The sequence below is a fragment of the Zeus faber genome, assembly GCF_960531495.2.
Source record: "Zeus faber genome assembly, chromosome: 12".
Classification (NCBI taxonomy): Eukaryota; Metazoa; Chordata; class Actinopteri; order Zeiformes; family Zeidae; genus Zeus; species Zeus faber.
The window spans coordinates 17,086,230-17,102,460 of record NC_137196.1 but is presented as its reverse complement, the minus strand read 5'-3'; the positions used below and the strand labels follow the sequence as shown (position 1 = coordinate 17,102,460).

General features: G+C 43.9%; 1 protein-coding gene across 2 annotated transcripts in view; it reads left to right on the top strand.

Annotated features, from left to right (window-relative positions):
• rock1 (Rho-associated, coiled-coil containing protein kinase 1) overlaps positions 1–14,973 on the top strand; it is a 37,418-nt gene extending 22,445 nt beyond the window's left edge. The window contains exons 17-33 of one of the 2 annotated variants that reach the window (XM_080010840.1): positions 419–525; positions 1,201–1,351; positions 2,415–2,575; positions 3,742–3,926; positions 4,732–4,801; positions 4,888–4,991; positions 5,102–5,267; positions 5,361–5,454; positions 5,679–5,767; positions 6,229–6,420; positions 7,174–7,339; positions 9,737–9,807; positions 11,620–11,708; positions 12,335–12,413; positions 12,524–12,785; positions 13,433–13,637; positions 14,413–14,973. In XM_080010840.1, coding sequence (XP_079866966.1) covers positions 419–525; positions 1,201–1,351; positions 2,415–2,575; positions 3,742–3,926; positions 4,732–4,801; positions 4,888–4,991; positions 5,102–5,267; positions 5,361–5,454; positions 5,679–5,767; positions 6,229–6,420; positions 7,174–7,339; positions 9,737–9,807; positions 11,620–11,708; positions 12,335–12,413; positions 12,524–12,785; positions 13,433–13,637; positions 14,413–14,416 — 2,195 coding nt within the window. In that variant the 3' untranslated portion in view covers positions 14,417–14,973. Of the gene's footprint in view, positions 1–418; positions 526–1,200; positions 1,352–2,414; positions 2,576–3,741; positions 3,927–4,731; positions 4,802–4,887; positions 4,992–5,101; positions 5,268–5,360; positions 5,455–5,678; positions 5,768–6,228; positions 6,421–7,173; positions 7,340–9,736; positions 9,808–11,619; positions 11,709–12,334; positions 12,414–12,523; positions 12,786–13,432; positions 13,638–13,875; positions 14,324–14,412 lie in introns of those variants that run through there. The other variant, XM_080010839.1, reaches the window with a different exon arrangement.
• The last annotated feature ends 1,258 nt before the right edge of the window (positions 14,974–16,231 follow it).

Genomic DNA, 16,231 nt, shown 5'->3' with positions numbered 1-16,231 from the left:
TAGCGGGTCCGGTTGCGCTTCGGGCGTGTTTGGAGTTACTCCGATGGAAGCGGTTCTAATTCTAATGTGTCTCAATGCTACGCAGGACTGAGGCACAAAGCTGAACGGCTTGTTTCAGGACATGTTTTCTGAAACAGACAGCTACAAAAAGCTCTCTGAGTTGTCTTATTTCACCGTTTGTGTGTTGGAAGGCCCATCAGAGACCCTAATGTATGTGCACAAGAACAAAAAGTGAGTTTTGCATAATAGGTCCCCTTTAAATCAAAACGCTTTTACAAAAGGATCACGATTCAAAAAATTGTTATTCGAGGATTACGCAATAACTGTGACTATGATATGAAGGTGCCAGTCTTTTGTATGTTCTCGATTTCATTTGATTTGTCACAATTTTGTGTCCCAATCTGTGCTCTGATCTCAGTGAGAATGGCCGTTCTGCAAGAAGACAACAACAACCTGCAGCGCAGCTTGTCCAAAGTGGAGTTTGAGCGCAAACTGGCACAGGAAAGGATCAACACCCTGGAGAAGGTACTGAGTCGACACAAACCTCTCATCATATAATAATATAATCATAAATATAAGGCACGAATGAAGGCATTCGGTGTCTGCGTCACAGACAATAACACCTGTTAGCGGCGTCTCCAAATATGCACTCGCATATTCCGCCGTGCAGCGCTGCATTCCATGCAGGTAATGCATGATGGCAGAGAGATTTACGATGGGAATCACAGAAGTCACGGTATCTGTACAAAGTGTCGTTCCTGCCGCACAGGAAACTTCTGAACAATGTATTGGATAACTTACAGCCCCCTGAAAGCTTAAACCGCGGGTGGTCAGGCTATTTCACACATATATTTATATTTTTATATATATATATCCGGGAATCCTCCAAGGGTCACTACAAGAGGTTGCAGGGGGTCACCAGGAAAATTATTAATAGTTAAACGTCACAATTATTCCATTTACAAGACCTTTTCGAGAATGTTCCATAATGACTTGTGACTGTTTTGGACTAAATCATATCTAACAATAAAAATCTTCTCAGATCGGGGTCCCAGAGACCAAATCTCACAGATGGTAGATCCTAATGCGTATCAAATTGAGGGTCCTTGATGTGGGAAAAGGTCACGAATCCCTGATCTAGACACTACAGACTTTGCTCCCCCGTCGATCGCCCTGTCCTTCCTCCTCCTCCTCCCGCAGGAGAAGAACAACCTGGAGATCGACCTGAACTACAAGCTGAAGACGCAGATGCAGCAGCTGGACCAGGAGAAGACGGAGCACCAGGTGACGCGCGCCCAGCTCACCGACAGATACGAATCTATCGAGGAGGCCAAGTCGGCCGCCATGCAGGGTATGTTGCCTGGCCCGTGTCGGAGCACGCCCAGCTCCGCTTATTACCACCTCCACCTCTCTCTCTCGCCTTTTCTCTCCCTAGTGCTTTCTCTCCCCTTTAAAAACAAAAAGAAAACGTCTCTGCTTATACTGTTTAGTCCGTCCTCTACCTTAGACCCTCGCCCCTCACTCTCGTCTCCCCGCATTGCCCCTTCCTGCACTTTTGACACAAGAATGATCCGAACAGACCCGTGCCCCAGGGCACTCTGGGTAGGAGGAATTTAGGGTGTGCACTCCACGTGGCATGCTAGGACTTTGCCTCGCTGCATATTAAAGCAGGAATCTTAACTCTTCAGTTTCCGCGCATACACGTTAAAGCGATATTGTTAATAAGCAGTACTCTGAATGCTAGTATCATTTTGAAAATGTAATCTAACACATGAACGTGAATTTGTATCATCACGCTTGATAAACAAATTAATGAACAAACTAGACAGTGGGCCTCGCAATTTATCCTTTGTCTCCCCCACATTAAAGAAATACTCCACTAATGCGTTGGTGCTGCAGGGTTGCCAGTTCAGCTGGGTTTTGTCGACGGTAATATTGCGGTGTGAGTGAGTGACTCACTTGAATGCTGATGAACAAATGGTTATGTGTCCAGGATAGTTTCCCAATATAGCTGCAAGGAAGAAGATCTTGTTTTTATGCTTTTATTTTATTACTGTTGAAGATGTAAGATGTATCGCTTAAATAACTCAGATTTGAGCTTTTGGGATGCCGGAAGGTGCGTTTCCCTAATTTCACAGGAGCTAGGCTAATAGATCCCCTCTGTAGCCGTGCATTGAGCTAATACAGTTAGCGTGCAGCCTGTCGCTATCTTGTTACTGGACACAGGAATGTAATTGGCATTGACCTATTAACTAGAAGCCAACCCATTGAGATACATTCTCTTGTTTTAGGGGGACCTGGCTAGGTATGGCAGCAAAACAGAATATCATAATAATATGCTTGATGATACAAATGCGTTCAGGCGTCTTTTGGACACCAATATATACACTTAATTCCGTAACTTCCCTCCACAGCTGTTCAGCATAAGGTGAAGGAGGAGAACGAGGCGAGGATGGTGGCGGACCGCCGGGTAGTGGAGGTGGAGAAGCAGTGCTCCATGTTGGAGTTTGACCTCAAGCAGTCGGTGCAGAAGATGGAGCAGCTGATGAAGCAGAAGGAGAGGCTGGAAGAAGAGGTGAGGAAGAGGAGCTTGGACCCCTCGATATTAGAACTGCTAATTTCTCTTGTACAGGATGGAAATGGTATCTATGGGAGAATATGGACAGATGCGTTGCAATTAGTGCTCGGCAATATTGACAAAATCCAATATGACGATAGTTTCTGCAGGATATCTCTATTAATAATTTGAAGATGTGTTGGACATGACTAATTATGCTTTCATAAGATATTTATAGACAACAATCATTAATAATGTTGATATTATAACCAATCAGGTTAAGGTTAAGCAGGCTTAAGAAACAATCAGCAGCATTAGGCGTTTTTTCACCGAACAGTTGTGGGGACTCCCTGGGGGGAACTAGGAACTGGGGGGGTCACCATGAGAACTAGATACCTTCAAGGGCTTTTTTTCTGGTTGCATTCCCACCGCTAGTAAGAACTATGAAGTGACATAAGCCGATGGGGTTTCATCACGACTTCCGTGTTCCGTGTTGTATTTACTCCGTAGCTTTCACTGACTTCACCTCATCAGTCCACCAAAATCTGTTTTTGAACAATACGGGCTGCTGAACCTTCTCTCATATTAGATCCGCAAGGTGTCATTTAAAAGTTTGTTACAACTTCGTAAGGCAAGCCCTCGCAACGGGACAGCGCACAGGGACTTTTTGTGTCATTCAGTTAACGCCAGAAAATAAAATAAACTAAATGGATACATCTACAATAAAAATACTATTTTTATTGGTATTTATTTTTATTGGTTACGTTTTTATTAGCGCTGAGTGTACGCGGGCTGGTCCCCACCCAGAGCAACGCGGGGGCGAGGGACCTTGGACTTACGTCTGAACCAATCACTGCAAGTTAGTCACTGCTCTGGAGTAGGAGCTAAAAAAAAGTCCCTCAAAACATTGCACTGTGGACAAAAATGATAGGGACGGTCCCTCCCAAAAGTTCTTAGAACTGAAAAAGGAAAAGTTCCTGCGGTGGGAAAAAGCCTCTTGTGGCTGTAAGATATAATCTATCTCGCCGTCTCTCTATCTGGCTGTCTGTCAGTCATGTCGATATATCGCACAGCCCTGATTTGAATGGCCCCAAAGTCCAATTCTGTGCTGTTAAATCAATAGGGTATCCTCCTGATCGGGTCCCTACATGAACTCAGGATTTGACTGCATCTCTGCGTCTCAGGTGAAGGCCATGCGAATGCATCTGGAGCAGGAGGGCAGCAAGCGCACGCTGGCGCAGAACGAGCTGAAGAGCCGCACGCAGGACACAGACCGCCTGCGCGGCACCGAGAAGCAGCTCAAGCAGGAGATAAACGCCGTGCTGGAGAGCAAGCGCTCGCTGGAGTTCCAGCTGGCTCAGATGACCAAGTGAGTGGGTGGGGGGACCGTGTGAAACTGTGTGCTTCCCGGGTGGAAATACAACGTAAAATTGTCTGAAATATCCTCTTTAAAACATGGGAAAAATGTAAATGTTCACTATTTAACCGTTAATCCGGGGACTTTGTTTAATGCCTGTGGTTTTGTTGCGTTCACCGGGCAGTACAGGGGCTCCTCAGGTGGAAACGTGACAAAGAATCTTGTGCAAATGAATGATTCATTGATTATTAATGTCCTCCATTTTGGGACAACACATTTTAGTGAGACAGTGTGCATGCTGTGCAACGAGACACATTTAAAACATTAGAAATGAGCTGCGCAGTTAGGTTGCAGCGGGAGCACAAACTCCAGATCATGTTCCAGGGAAAATGGTGGAAAGGATCGCTTTCAAGAAAACTTCCCAAATCGACCTCTCACTTCTTTCCAGCCGTCCTCCTACTGCTATGTCCGCCGCTAATGCTCTTTGGGAGTCAAGTAGTAAATGGCCCTGCGATTGCCCGCTTTGCTCAAATAAGAGCTATTATTCCAGCTTAGGAGGTGACCGTGCCAAAGCTGCTCTCCGACAATGTTTACACCGCAGGATTAGGGTCTTACCCTGGACTCCGACTCTGCTCCGCCCCGGCGCTAATCCCCCCGGCTAGTCCGGCCGCTAGCCTCATTTTAACACCAGCGCCACCTACCTCATCTGTGCTTTTTAGCAGAACGTTTATAAACATTAACATTCGGTACTTCTGTCCCGCTAGTTAGTCGGGGGGGGGGCGGTGCTTAATGCGTGTGGTTCTGGTGCGTTCACCAGGCAGTACAGGGGCAACGAGGGCCAGATGAGGGAACTCCAGGACCAGCTCGAGGCCGAACAGTATTTCTCTGTAAGTACACGCACCTCCCCGGTGTTTATTTTCCTGCCCTCCCTCCTGGCCACGTGGCTAAATGTGACCGACTCGCCCTCCCGCAGACGCTTTACAAAACTCAGGTCAAGGAACTGAAAGAGGAGATCGAGGAGAAGAACCGGCAGGTCCAGGAGGCTCAGAAGAAGGTGCAGGAGTTGCACGGCGAAAGGTACGATGGTCGCGATTTAACCACAGGGGGGGATCTGGACCCTGTGAATGTACGGATTTGAACGGATAGTCTTTTTTTTTTTTTTTTTTTTTCCCCTCCCCTCCTTCAAGGGACTCTCTGACGGCCCAGCTGGACCTGACGGTAACCAAGGCGGAGTCGGAGCAGCTGGCCCGGGCGCTGCAGGAGGAGCAGTACTACGAGCTGAGCCAGGAGAACAAGAAGGCCATGGCCAGACACAAGCAGGAGATCGGAGAGAAGGAGTCGACCATCGGACGAGTACGCGGCGCTTAGACTGGACCGTCTGGATCTGGATCCTTTTGGCGGAAAAGTTGACAGTGTTTTTGACTCTGGTTGTGAATTCCCCTACAGCTCGAGGAATCCAACAAAACCCTGACCAAAGATGTGGAGAACCTCAGCAAGGAGAAGACGGAGCTGGACGAGAAGATTCATTCTCAGGAGGAAGGTACATCCACGCTGTCCCTGCGAGCGTCTCCCCACCCGTCCATTGAAGTTGTAGTGAAGCTGAGTATTGAGTATTGAGTATTGAGTATTGAGTGTGTGTGTGTGTGTGTGTGTGTGTGTGTGTGTGTGTGTGTGTGTGTGTGTGTGTGTGTGTGTGTGTGTGTGTGTGTGTGTGTGTGTGTGTGTGTGTGTGTGTGTGTGTGTGTGTGTGTCTCTACCTTGCAGAGTACATGGCTCAGAAGGAGGAGATTGCCAACTCAATCAAGGCAAACTTCGAGAAGGTCCTCAGCACGGAGCGCACGCTCAAGACTCAGGTGATTAGGGACTCGAGGGATCTTTTGCCCGGCTCACTCCTTTTTACAGTTCTTTTTTTAATTTATTTTTTAATATAACGATGCTACAAGGGCAGGATGGATGATTTGGTTTAAATACAAAGGTGAGAAATGTGAAAGTGAGAAATTTCTCTCGATCCATTATTGTTTAGATTGTTCACAAATGGCATTTTATACATAACGAGAATTGCTACCAACTTTTTGCTTTTTGAGTCTAATACCTAAATGAAATAGTTAAATCAATTGAATTCTTTAATACAGTGTTTATCAAAGTGGAAAATGGTTGCATAGCTTCCAAACAAAGTATCGATACAAAAAAATTACAACACATTTTGAAATTGAAACCATAAAATGTTATTGTATTGACCTTAAGCAGTCTACCTCTACCTGCTTGCTGTTCCCATCCAAACTAACAGCTCTGATATAAACCCTATTCTGGACAGGCGGTCAACAAGTTGGCAGAGATCATGAACCGCAAAGACATGAAGCTGGACCAGAAGAAGAAGGGCAGTACGGCCGACCTGCGCAAGAAGGAGAAGGAGAACCGCAAGCTGCAGCTGGAGCTCAACCAGGAGAAGGAGAAGTTCAACCACATGGCCATCAAGTACCAGAAGGAGCTGAGCGAGATGCAGGCGGTGGGTGGAGCAAACTACGTCGCCACTGTCACTGCTCCAGGTTTTTGTTGGTGTGGGCTACGAGCTTAATTGGCACCATGATAGTTTTACCAGGCCCCCCCCGGCATATACTTATTTTTAATTCCACTGGGAATTTTCTAAAAATATGCAATAATCTCTAACCATTAAAAAAAAATTGTTTAGTTAATGAAAAATTAATGAAAAGTCTCCGGAGCCTCAAATTCATGGACTAAATGAAGTGGCTAAAGTGGCTTCTAATAAAACTCAGAAATGTAATGAATTTGTGTAAAATTGCTGCAGCCATGACATTGCCTAATTTATTAACTTAACAAAACACACAAACAAGAAAAATATATAGATTATATAAATATATATATATAGCCAGTCATTTCAGAAATTCTGCAAGATGTTATGTCTTTCTCTATGATGTGGTACCTTTGAAGGGACTACTCCAATTTTTGAGATGTTGGAAGGTGTACTACCTCCTAATTTCACAGGAGCTCTGCTAGTTGATCCCCTCTGCAGCCGTGCATTGCGCTAACACAGTCAGCAAGCAGCCTGTTACTATCTCTGTACTGGACACACAGGCATGAGATTGGTATCGACCTTGTCATCTGAGGTAGGATAGACACAACATGAATTTCCCCCCAAAACTGGAGTATCCCTTTAATATTAAAGGGGGAAACGGAGGTCCAGTTGTGCCTTTTCCGCGCTCCATCCGTAACGTCCTCCCCCGTTGCCTCCCTCCAACAGCAACTGTCGGAGGAGTCCATGCACCGCAACGAGCTGCAGATGCAGCTGGACAGCAAGGAGAGCAACATCGAGCAGCTCCGCGAAAAACTGAACGACCTGCAGCTCCGCATGGACAACTCCAGCGTCACCAGCCTGCAGACCGATGAGCTGGACAGCAACATCGCAGGTAGGCCGTCCAGGGGGTGCTGTCAAGGGGCTTTCAAAATACTGCGGATGTTAGTACTCTATTCTCTCGGGTGTAGATTTCCACATTTAGTTAGTTTTAAAATAAATACCTATTTATTTATTTATTTTTAAACGATAAGCTGACCTCATATTGACGATGAAACAAATCCCAGACTAAATATTGAGTCGCGGGGGAAGTTCCAGTGCTTATAAATGGATCAAAGATTTTGGCAGGGGGGGTTTGAGTTTGAGTTTATTTTCTCAGATCCAGCTTGGGCAAGACGGACGGGACATTTTTGCCAGTATTGCGAGGCTTGTCAACTAAGTGGATTTCCAGTTTAATTCAATGTATTATTTATAACTTCATCATTCCATTTTTAGATGGTGACTTTATGAATCATCCATCAATCAAGTGTCTTGTTTTTGACGGTTTCTAGTTGTGGTGATTCCACTTGTGAAGAGCAGTCAGAGCAGCGGTCAGAAAGGGTTTGAAAGTCAACTGTAGCCGCTGTTCTATTTAGGATATTTTGATGACGTTGTAAATAGTTTTTATCCTGCCAAAGTGGACTGAACCACCTCCACGCAGGAAGGTCTCGTGTGAGTCAATTTTGAACATTTATTTCTGTGATGAACATCCATGTGACACTGTGAATTGTTTAAATGCATGGACCTCGTAACTCTACTGTTACATCATGAAAGCTTTCGTAATCTTGTTTTAAAGGACCGTGCCGCTTGAGACTCACTCCCGTTTACTAGCCGGCACACACGTTTTACGTTACAAACGTCTTTGTCAAAGTTGCCAAATTTTGCCGTGTTTTGTATTTGTTAAAGCAACAAGCGCTTTTAAATGAAATTAACAGATATTTACAATGGATAAACAAAATATGGCTAAATTAAGTACATTTGACAGTTAAGTTATTGGGAAATCTTTTTTTTAGTATGTAGCCAGGATATCATTTTAGGGTAGGTTTCTCACCATGTCGTTGAAATTTTCCAAATACTCAATTCAATTCAATTTTAATCAAACTTTATTAATCCCAGGAGAGCAATTTGATTTTGGGCATAGTAAAACACGATAAAAGACACAGACAGAAACGCCGGTGCCATGCTACCATAGCACCGGTGTTTCTGTTTGTGTCTGTTTACTGTGCAAGTGCAGTTGCAATTAGGTGGTTCAAAAAAAATAAAATGAAAATAGTTCACAAATCTGAAAATCGAGACCATGTTGAAAATGCGAGCTATCACCAGGGTAATAAAATGTGTGTGTTGGCGTGAACGCCCCGTTAGAATCAGTACGGCCCTCACTCTTACTGTACACTGGATAAACCTGTGTCCTTCTCTTCTTCCCTCTCATGTCCAGTTGGTTCTCCTTGCTCCTCTTATCTTTGTAACTTCTATTTCTTTCCCTCTGTGAGTAACTGAGTGTAGGATCCTCTTCCTCCCTGCCTGGCCTGTGCCGCCGCCGCCACCGTGTGTGTTTGTCTGTTTTTTTTTTGTTTTTTGGGTTTTTTTTCTGCTACGGGGGCGGAGAATTTGTCCTTTTTTTTTTTGTTTTTTTTAATTGTTTTTTTTTCCTGGGAAATCCTCAGCGCTTTTTGAAAGGAAAAAGAGGCACATTTTATCTGGACTCCCAGCTCACTGGCGATCACGGCGGGTTTGGTCTTTCGCCGCGTCGCTCTCGGCCACTTTCAAATTTGTCTGGAAACTGTAAACGCACTAATCCTCATTTATGTTATTTATTTATGCTATTTATTTATTTATTGGTCTCTTTTTGTGCTTCACACACGAGAAACGCATCATGTTTTACCAGCATGTTCACCTGAGATGTTCTGCTCTCTCCGGAAGCGACGGCGCTCCACACCTCGCCGAGTCCCTTTTTAGTTCACTATTCCCACCCCTTATTCTAGCTTGTGTTGTGCCCAAGGCATGCTCTACACCATGTGCTGGAGTCACTTTAACATAATGGACAGAATAGATGAAAAACATAATTTCCATCACAGGCGGTGGAGCATCACGTAACGAATTGAGAGATTCTAAATTCTTCACCCCAGCTCAGCTCTCCTAACGTGCTTTTAAAAGACAAACTTGTTCATATTCCAGTCTAATCTTTCCTTGTTGCGTTTGGAGTTTGGCGTTAACAGCATGGGATGATCTGAACTTCGCTCGGGTGCGGCTATCTTAAAGTGAACCCTGCAGCGCGACTCCCCGGGGAGTTTGTCTGTTTCCGAACTCTTTGTCACCTGACTTTGTTCTTTTTTTCAGTTGAGTTTGAATTGAATCACTGCATGGCCTTTTTTTTCTCCCAGGGAGGGGGAAAAAAAAAAAAAATAGATGAATAGCTTTTCAGGCGACGTTGCGTTTCCTAACTCGTCTTCATGTCCGGGTTTGGTTTTTGCAGAGTCGCGACTGGAGGGCTGGCTGTCCATCCCAAACCGTGCCAATATCAAGCGATACGGATGGAAGAAACAGGTGAGCTGCGATACAAGCTTCTGTTTAGTTCGATTTTTATTTTTTTTTAATTTTTTTACATCTTTGTTTACCTCCATTGTAGGTGTGTGCCAAAATAATGATTGAAATATATATTTTTTATCACAATGTACAATATCTGTATAATAGTCAAATCTTAAAATGTAAGAACAACATAATTTATTGAGAGAGAAATGTTCCATATCTCAAAAAATATGTTTTTGCATTTACAAAGACTAGTTTCACCAAAATTACTTAGAGAAGAAGTCAATGCAAGCATTTTGTCCTGTTTTGAAACAAAATGATTCGTACTATTTTCTACAAAAAAATGTGCAGTTTCAATTGAAAAAGGGAAGTAGCTTTTTATGTACAACCTCTGTTTCCTCCCAACATGACTGTCATTGTGATAATATACACCGATCAGCCACAATATTAAAACCACTGACAGGGGAGGTGAATAACATTGCTCATTTCGTTCCAATGGCACCTTTCAAGAGGTGGAATATATATTAAGCAGCAAGTGAACAGTCGGTTCTTGAAGTTGATGTGTTGAAAGCAGGAACAATGGACAAGCGTAAGAGAAACTTTGACAAGGACCACGTTGTGATGTCTAGACGACTGGGTCAGAGCATCTCCTAAACAACAGGTCTTGTGGGGTGTTCCCGGTTTGCAGTGGTTAGTACCTACCAAAAGTGCTCCAAGGAAGGACAACCGGTGAACCAGCGACAGGGTCACGGGCGCCCAAGGCTCATTGATGCGCGATGGGAGTGAAGTGTAGCCCGTCTTGTCCGATCCCACAGAAGAGCTACTATAGAACAAATTGTTCACTATTCAATTTTAGATTTCAGCATCTGTATTTTTTTCATGCCATTGTTGGACTTTGGAGTCTTGATTTGTAAAGAAAAACACTTGTTTCTCAATAATACTTTGAGTCCAGTCACATTAAATCATTATAAATAATGTCTTTTGTGGGGTGGAATAAAAATAAACGTAATATTTCATACAATTTCATCGATAAAAGAAATGCTTGGGAGCCCTCGTAGGAGCTTTTCAACACGACTGCAAGTGTCTCTTCTCCTCCGCCCACCACGTCTGTGTTCACTCTGTATGTTTTTCTCTAATCAGACTTTTTTGCTTATTCTACTCATCATATCACGGTATCGTGTTCTGTTTAACATTATTATCATATCTTTGATATCACAATCCAAATCATATCCATGACATTAACAACTTTTATGGCACGGGTACCAGTGTGTACCGGCACTTCTCACAAGCTGCCAGTTCTCTGTTCTGCCCTCTCAAGTGGACAAATCAAGGAGACATATTGGAAAATATATCATGTTTTTTTTTAATCGTCATTAAATTATTAGAACGCACAAGCTGCGAGGTCCGGCAGGTGAGCGTCAGAGCTGGACCAGGAGGCCTAGTCTGATGAATCACGTTTTCTTCTACATCATGTGGACGGTCGAGGTCCGGGTCCGATCCGATGGAGCATCTGTGGGATGTGCTGGAACAACAAGCCTGATCCACGGGGGCCCCACCTCACAACTTCCAGGACTTTAAGGATCTGCTGCTAACGTCTTGGTGCCAGATTCCACAGGACACCTTCAGAGGTCTTGTGGAGTCCATGCCTCCACGGCTCAGAGCTGTTTTGGCGGCACGAGGGGGAGCGACACATTATTAGTGGTTATTGTGGTTTTAATGTTGTGGCTGATCGGTGTAAACCATAATAATAGATATTGTCATTGAGTGGTATAGTTCTATCTATTATCGTCACATACTTTTATCATAGTTTATTGTTTTAAACGTCTTTAGTATGTGGTGGTGAGCAGCAAGAAGATTCTGTTCTACAACGACGAGCAGGATAAAGAGCAGTCCAGCCCCTCCATGGTACTCGACATCGAGTAAGTGTTCTCTCCGTGACACCAAACGCACAACTCTAAAGGTTTTAACGTGTAAAATGACAACGATAAAGGCGAGAATAGCTTTTGATCGGTTTGAGTCTAGTCAAAGTACATTTCTCTAGCCCTTAGTCACGGTACAGTCTCACAAGCTTCACTTTTCACATAGAAATCAATGGCATCCCTGAGTCTTAACCTTCTCCCTGGCAAGGAAAAAGAAAAACAAACAAAAATGGAAGAATCCTTGAGATTCCCAGGGGGGAGGGATCCCCCCTTCCAGGATGGCCTGGCTGCAATGTGATGCAGAGCGGACAACATTACGAGGGTTTTATAACAAGTATTATCTTCTTTCAGAATCAGAAATACTTTAATAATCCCAGGGGGAAATTACTTCTTACCTTACTTCTTTACGGTATAATGTAAATGCTATGTATAACTAAACAGTATGGGTCAGCAGCAACATCGTCGCCCGGTCTCTCAGCATCTCAGAGTCCAGTCTAAGTACAAAATATTGCTGAAATGCTCAAACTATTAGAGTTGAGAGAGTTACATTGTGCCTATCAATCACCTCTGCGGTTTGTTAGTGTTGAGTGTCAGTGATGCATGCCGGGTAATGTCTTTTTCCGCAGCAAACTGTTCCACGTCAGGCCGGTGACGCAGGGAGACGTTTACAGAGCCGAGACAGAAGAGATTCCGCGGATATTCCAGGTAGGCGGCTCCTTGCGGTCCCGTCCGGACGCAGAACGCGCACATAAGCACCACGCCTCCTGCGCCCCACGTTGAGACCTTTGCTCTTTTTTTTTTCGGCCATCTTTCAGATCCTGTATGCCAATGAGGGAGAGTGCCGGAAGGAGGTGGACATGGAGACCGTCCCCCAGGGGGACAGGGCCAACTGCCTCCCCCACAAGGGCCACGAGTTCATCCCCACGCTCTACCACTTCCCCTCCAACTGTGAGGCCTGCGCCAAGCCGCTGTGGCACGTCTTCAAGCCGCCGCCCGCCCTGGAGTGTCGCCGCTGCCACGTCAAGTGCCACAGGGACCACCTGGACAAGAAGGAGGACGTCATTGCCCCCTGCAAAGGTGAGGCCGGGATTCAAGACACCTCTATTTGTCGTGTGCGGGGTCCTACAAGGACAGTGCAGGGAATGGTGAAAGGGGCACCAACTCCAAAGACTGTTATGACAAGATAAATAAAGTGGGAAGAAAAAACAAAAAAATTATATATCCATAAATAAATAACATACATATCCATAAGCAAAATATATATATGTAATATAAAATATGTAACGTAATATATGTATGTAATACATTTAATATGTAATTTAATATGTCAAAAACAGATATTTAATATAATATTATAAACATATTGATTGTATATTTTTCATGTCTGTTAATTTCTTTAAATATCAATGCATTTACCGTCACTATTAACCTGCATGAAGGTTATTTTTGAAGCCGTATAAATGTCATTATTACGAATATTTGTAAAATGTTTCGCTACGTTAATTCTAGTCAGGTTTTGTAGAAGCATTCTTTTGCTTTTGCTAGGTTTTCTTTATTCATTAATTGTTATTTTTAATCAAATCAAACTACCACCCAATGTATTTATTCACTGCTTGGGGTCTAAGAATTAGTCAAGCTTTCTTTTGAGGGAAGTGCCATCCAGGAACCCCAGTGTGTCCGCCATGTTACTCATAAGTACTTCGACACCCCCGTCCCCCCACCAGTGAACTACGACGTGACCTCCGCCCGGGACATGCTCCTCCTGGCGCTGACCCAGGACGAGCAGAAGAAGTGGATCGGCCACCTGGGCAAGAAGATCCCCAAGACTCCGCCCTCCACGTTTTCCCGGGCGTCGCCGCGCACCGTGTCCACGCGCTCCTCGAATCAGTCCTTCCGCAAGAACCCCAAAAGCATCACGGGGAAGCCGAGGTAACTCCACCGCGCTCTGGGTCTGCTCCAGGTTTCAGTCCGTTGTGGGAAGGTTGTAGTTTTGTCGTTTTTTTTTGAGTATTAGACGCTCGCAGGGAAGTTTTTTTTATTTTTATTATTTTTTTGGGTGGGGAGGGGTGAGGGCGTGTCGCCGTCAGATTAAAATTTTCATCCGCCCTCTGGTGGAAGCGAGATGTGGCCCCGTCACGTGACCTGCTGTTTGTCTCCTGTGTTGTAGCAGAGCGCAGTCCAGCCTCCAGGCAGCAGACACAACCTCCAGCACTTGTTGACAGCAACTCTCCAAACCCTATTCTCATTTAAAAAAAAATAAAACAAAGCACATCTAAAAAAAATAAAATAAAAAAAATAAAAAGAGAGGAGGGGAAAAAAAAACAAAAAACAAGTCATCACGCTTTAGACTTTGTCCTTCAATTTTTGTACCTACCCGACTATTTATTAACTGTGTTAACGGGTGTTTCTAACCGCAGACACTGTCCTTGGTTGGTTGGTTGGTTTACTCCGGGATGTTCTTTTCCAGTTGACACTTGGGGCTTTTCTTATTTGTCTAAATGGCACTAATGTGTTGTCGGGTTCCAGAACTAACTCTTGCGCTGCCCTGTTTTAGGATTTGACCCTTGGTCAGATATGATCCAAAAGGCGTTAGTGGAGTCGGAGCGTGTGTTGTCTACCAGCGTTGGACTGGCTACTAACGGCGTTAGAGAAAGTCTTGCCTTCCTTCACTGGACACTCTCTTGTTTTTCTGTCTTTCTTCCAGCTAACCATCTGAAGCATTGGATTATTTTTGGACTCTATACACCCCCCACCCACCCCCACCTCCTCCTCCCTCTTCCTCTCCTTCTCTCACCTTACAAAATTGGAGTACCCCCCCCCCCCCGCCCCCTCCTTTTGGGAAAGAGAAAAATGCAAATAAAAACAAACAAAACAACCAGCTCTGGAAAAATGGAGACGCTTGTCAGAAACAAGGCATCAGGGACTTTGCGAGGCCACTAGTCCTCCACCTCCTTCCTTCCTTCCCTCTGACCGAAGAGAGGGGGAGAAACACACACACACACACACACCCCACCCCCCCCTCCCTCCGCCCCGGCACGCTCACTCGCACCTCTGCGTATCTACCAGAAGATGGCGCACTAAAGTCAAACCAAACTACGGAGCTGGAAAAGGGAGAGGACCTGTTACACACACACACACACACACCCACACACACACACACCCACACACACACACACTCTCTATGTTCTAACAGCCATGGTGCGATGGTAGAAGGAGGTTCAACATGAGGTACTGGTTCAAACTGCAGCCATTTGGAGCATCTCGAGGGAGGACAAATGAAATATATATATATATATATATATATATATATATATATATATATATATATATATATATATATATATATATATATATTTCAACGGCTACTCTGCTAATTTCAATCATACTTCTGTTTCAGCTATAAAAAAAAGACTTTGATGCCTTCTTCTGATGGACTGGTGGCCTTTTTGCCTCTTATTCTTATTACTCTGCAAGTCAGTTATCAGGGTTGGGAGTATTGGGAAACGAGTATTAGATGTTTTGAGTATTGAATGAGGAGCATGCAAGATCATCATTTAAATCTATGCATTATTTTTTATTATTATTATAATTATTTGTATTGCTCCAAGCCATAAGGAGAATCCATTGTAATGGCGTATAGGAGACCCTAAAAAAAACATAATTTTTTGTTGTGTGTTCTTTGGGTACATTGTTGTTATTTTTTTTTTTTTTGTGTTTATTTTTTGTAATGTATTGCCTTACATTGATTCATAGATAAGTGGTTCAAAAGGAAAACATTAAGTTAACAAATGTAAAACTGCACTGTTTGAATTGTAAATTATTTGTAGAAGACTAAACAGGTGTAGCATTCGGCCCACCTAGTGCCTTAACGTTTGAAATAACGATTTTACTGCCGTATCTGTTTGTGTTACTCTCCAAAACAAGACAAATCTTAACTCTTCCATTTGTTTATTTTTTAAGGAAAAACAAAGACAAAATATGACCAGTACGCCTGTGGATTTATCAGAACCGCGTCTCTCTGGCCTCCTCACGGACGACACTGCCGATATTGGGTGCGTCCGGAACACGGTTTATCATTATCACTTGACAAGTTTCGGGACGGTGTACCTAAACAAAGGCTGTGTCAGCGTAGATGATTACACGTTCTGCTAATATGGACATGTCTCGTTAATGCAACCCCTCCCCTCCCCATAGTGTACATATTTAGAGAATCAGAACGATAATGGAAATACCTCCGTGATGATCAAGTTTTCTCCATTTCTTTTTTTTTTTTTTTTTTTTTTTTTGTTCAGTTGAAAAAGCACTGGAACTCTGATCTACTCTTTGTCTTGGATAAACTGCATGTTTAATTGCATTGGAGGCCGCACTGATGGATATGTGTCAATAAACATATCTTTATCTATCGTTCACTGTGTTCTGTATTTGATGATGGATAATGCACAACACACGGAATAATCACAGCACACGGAATAATGCACAACACACAGAATAATCACAACACAGAGTAATGCATAACAGAATAA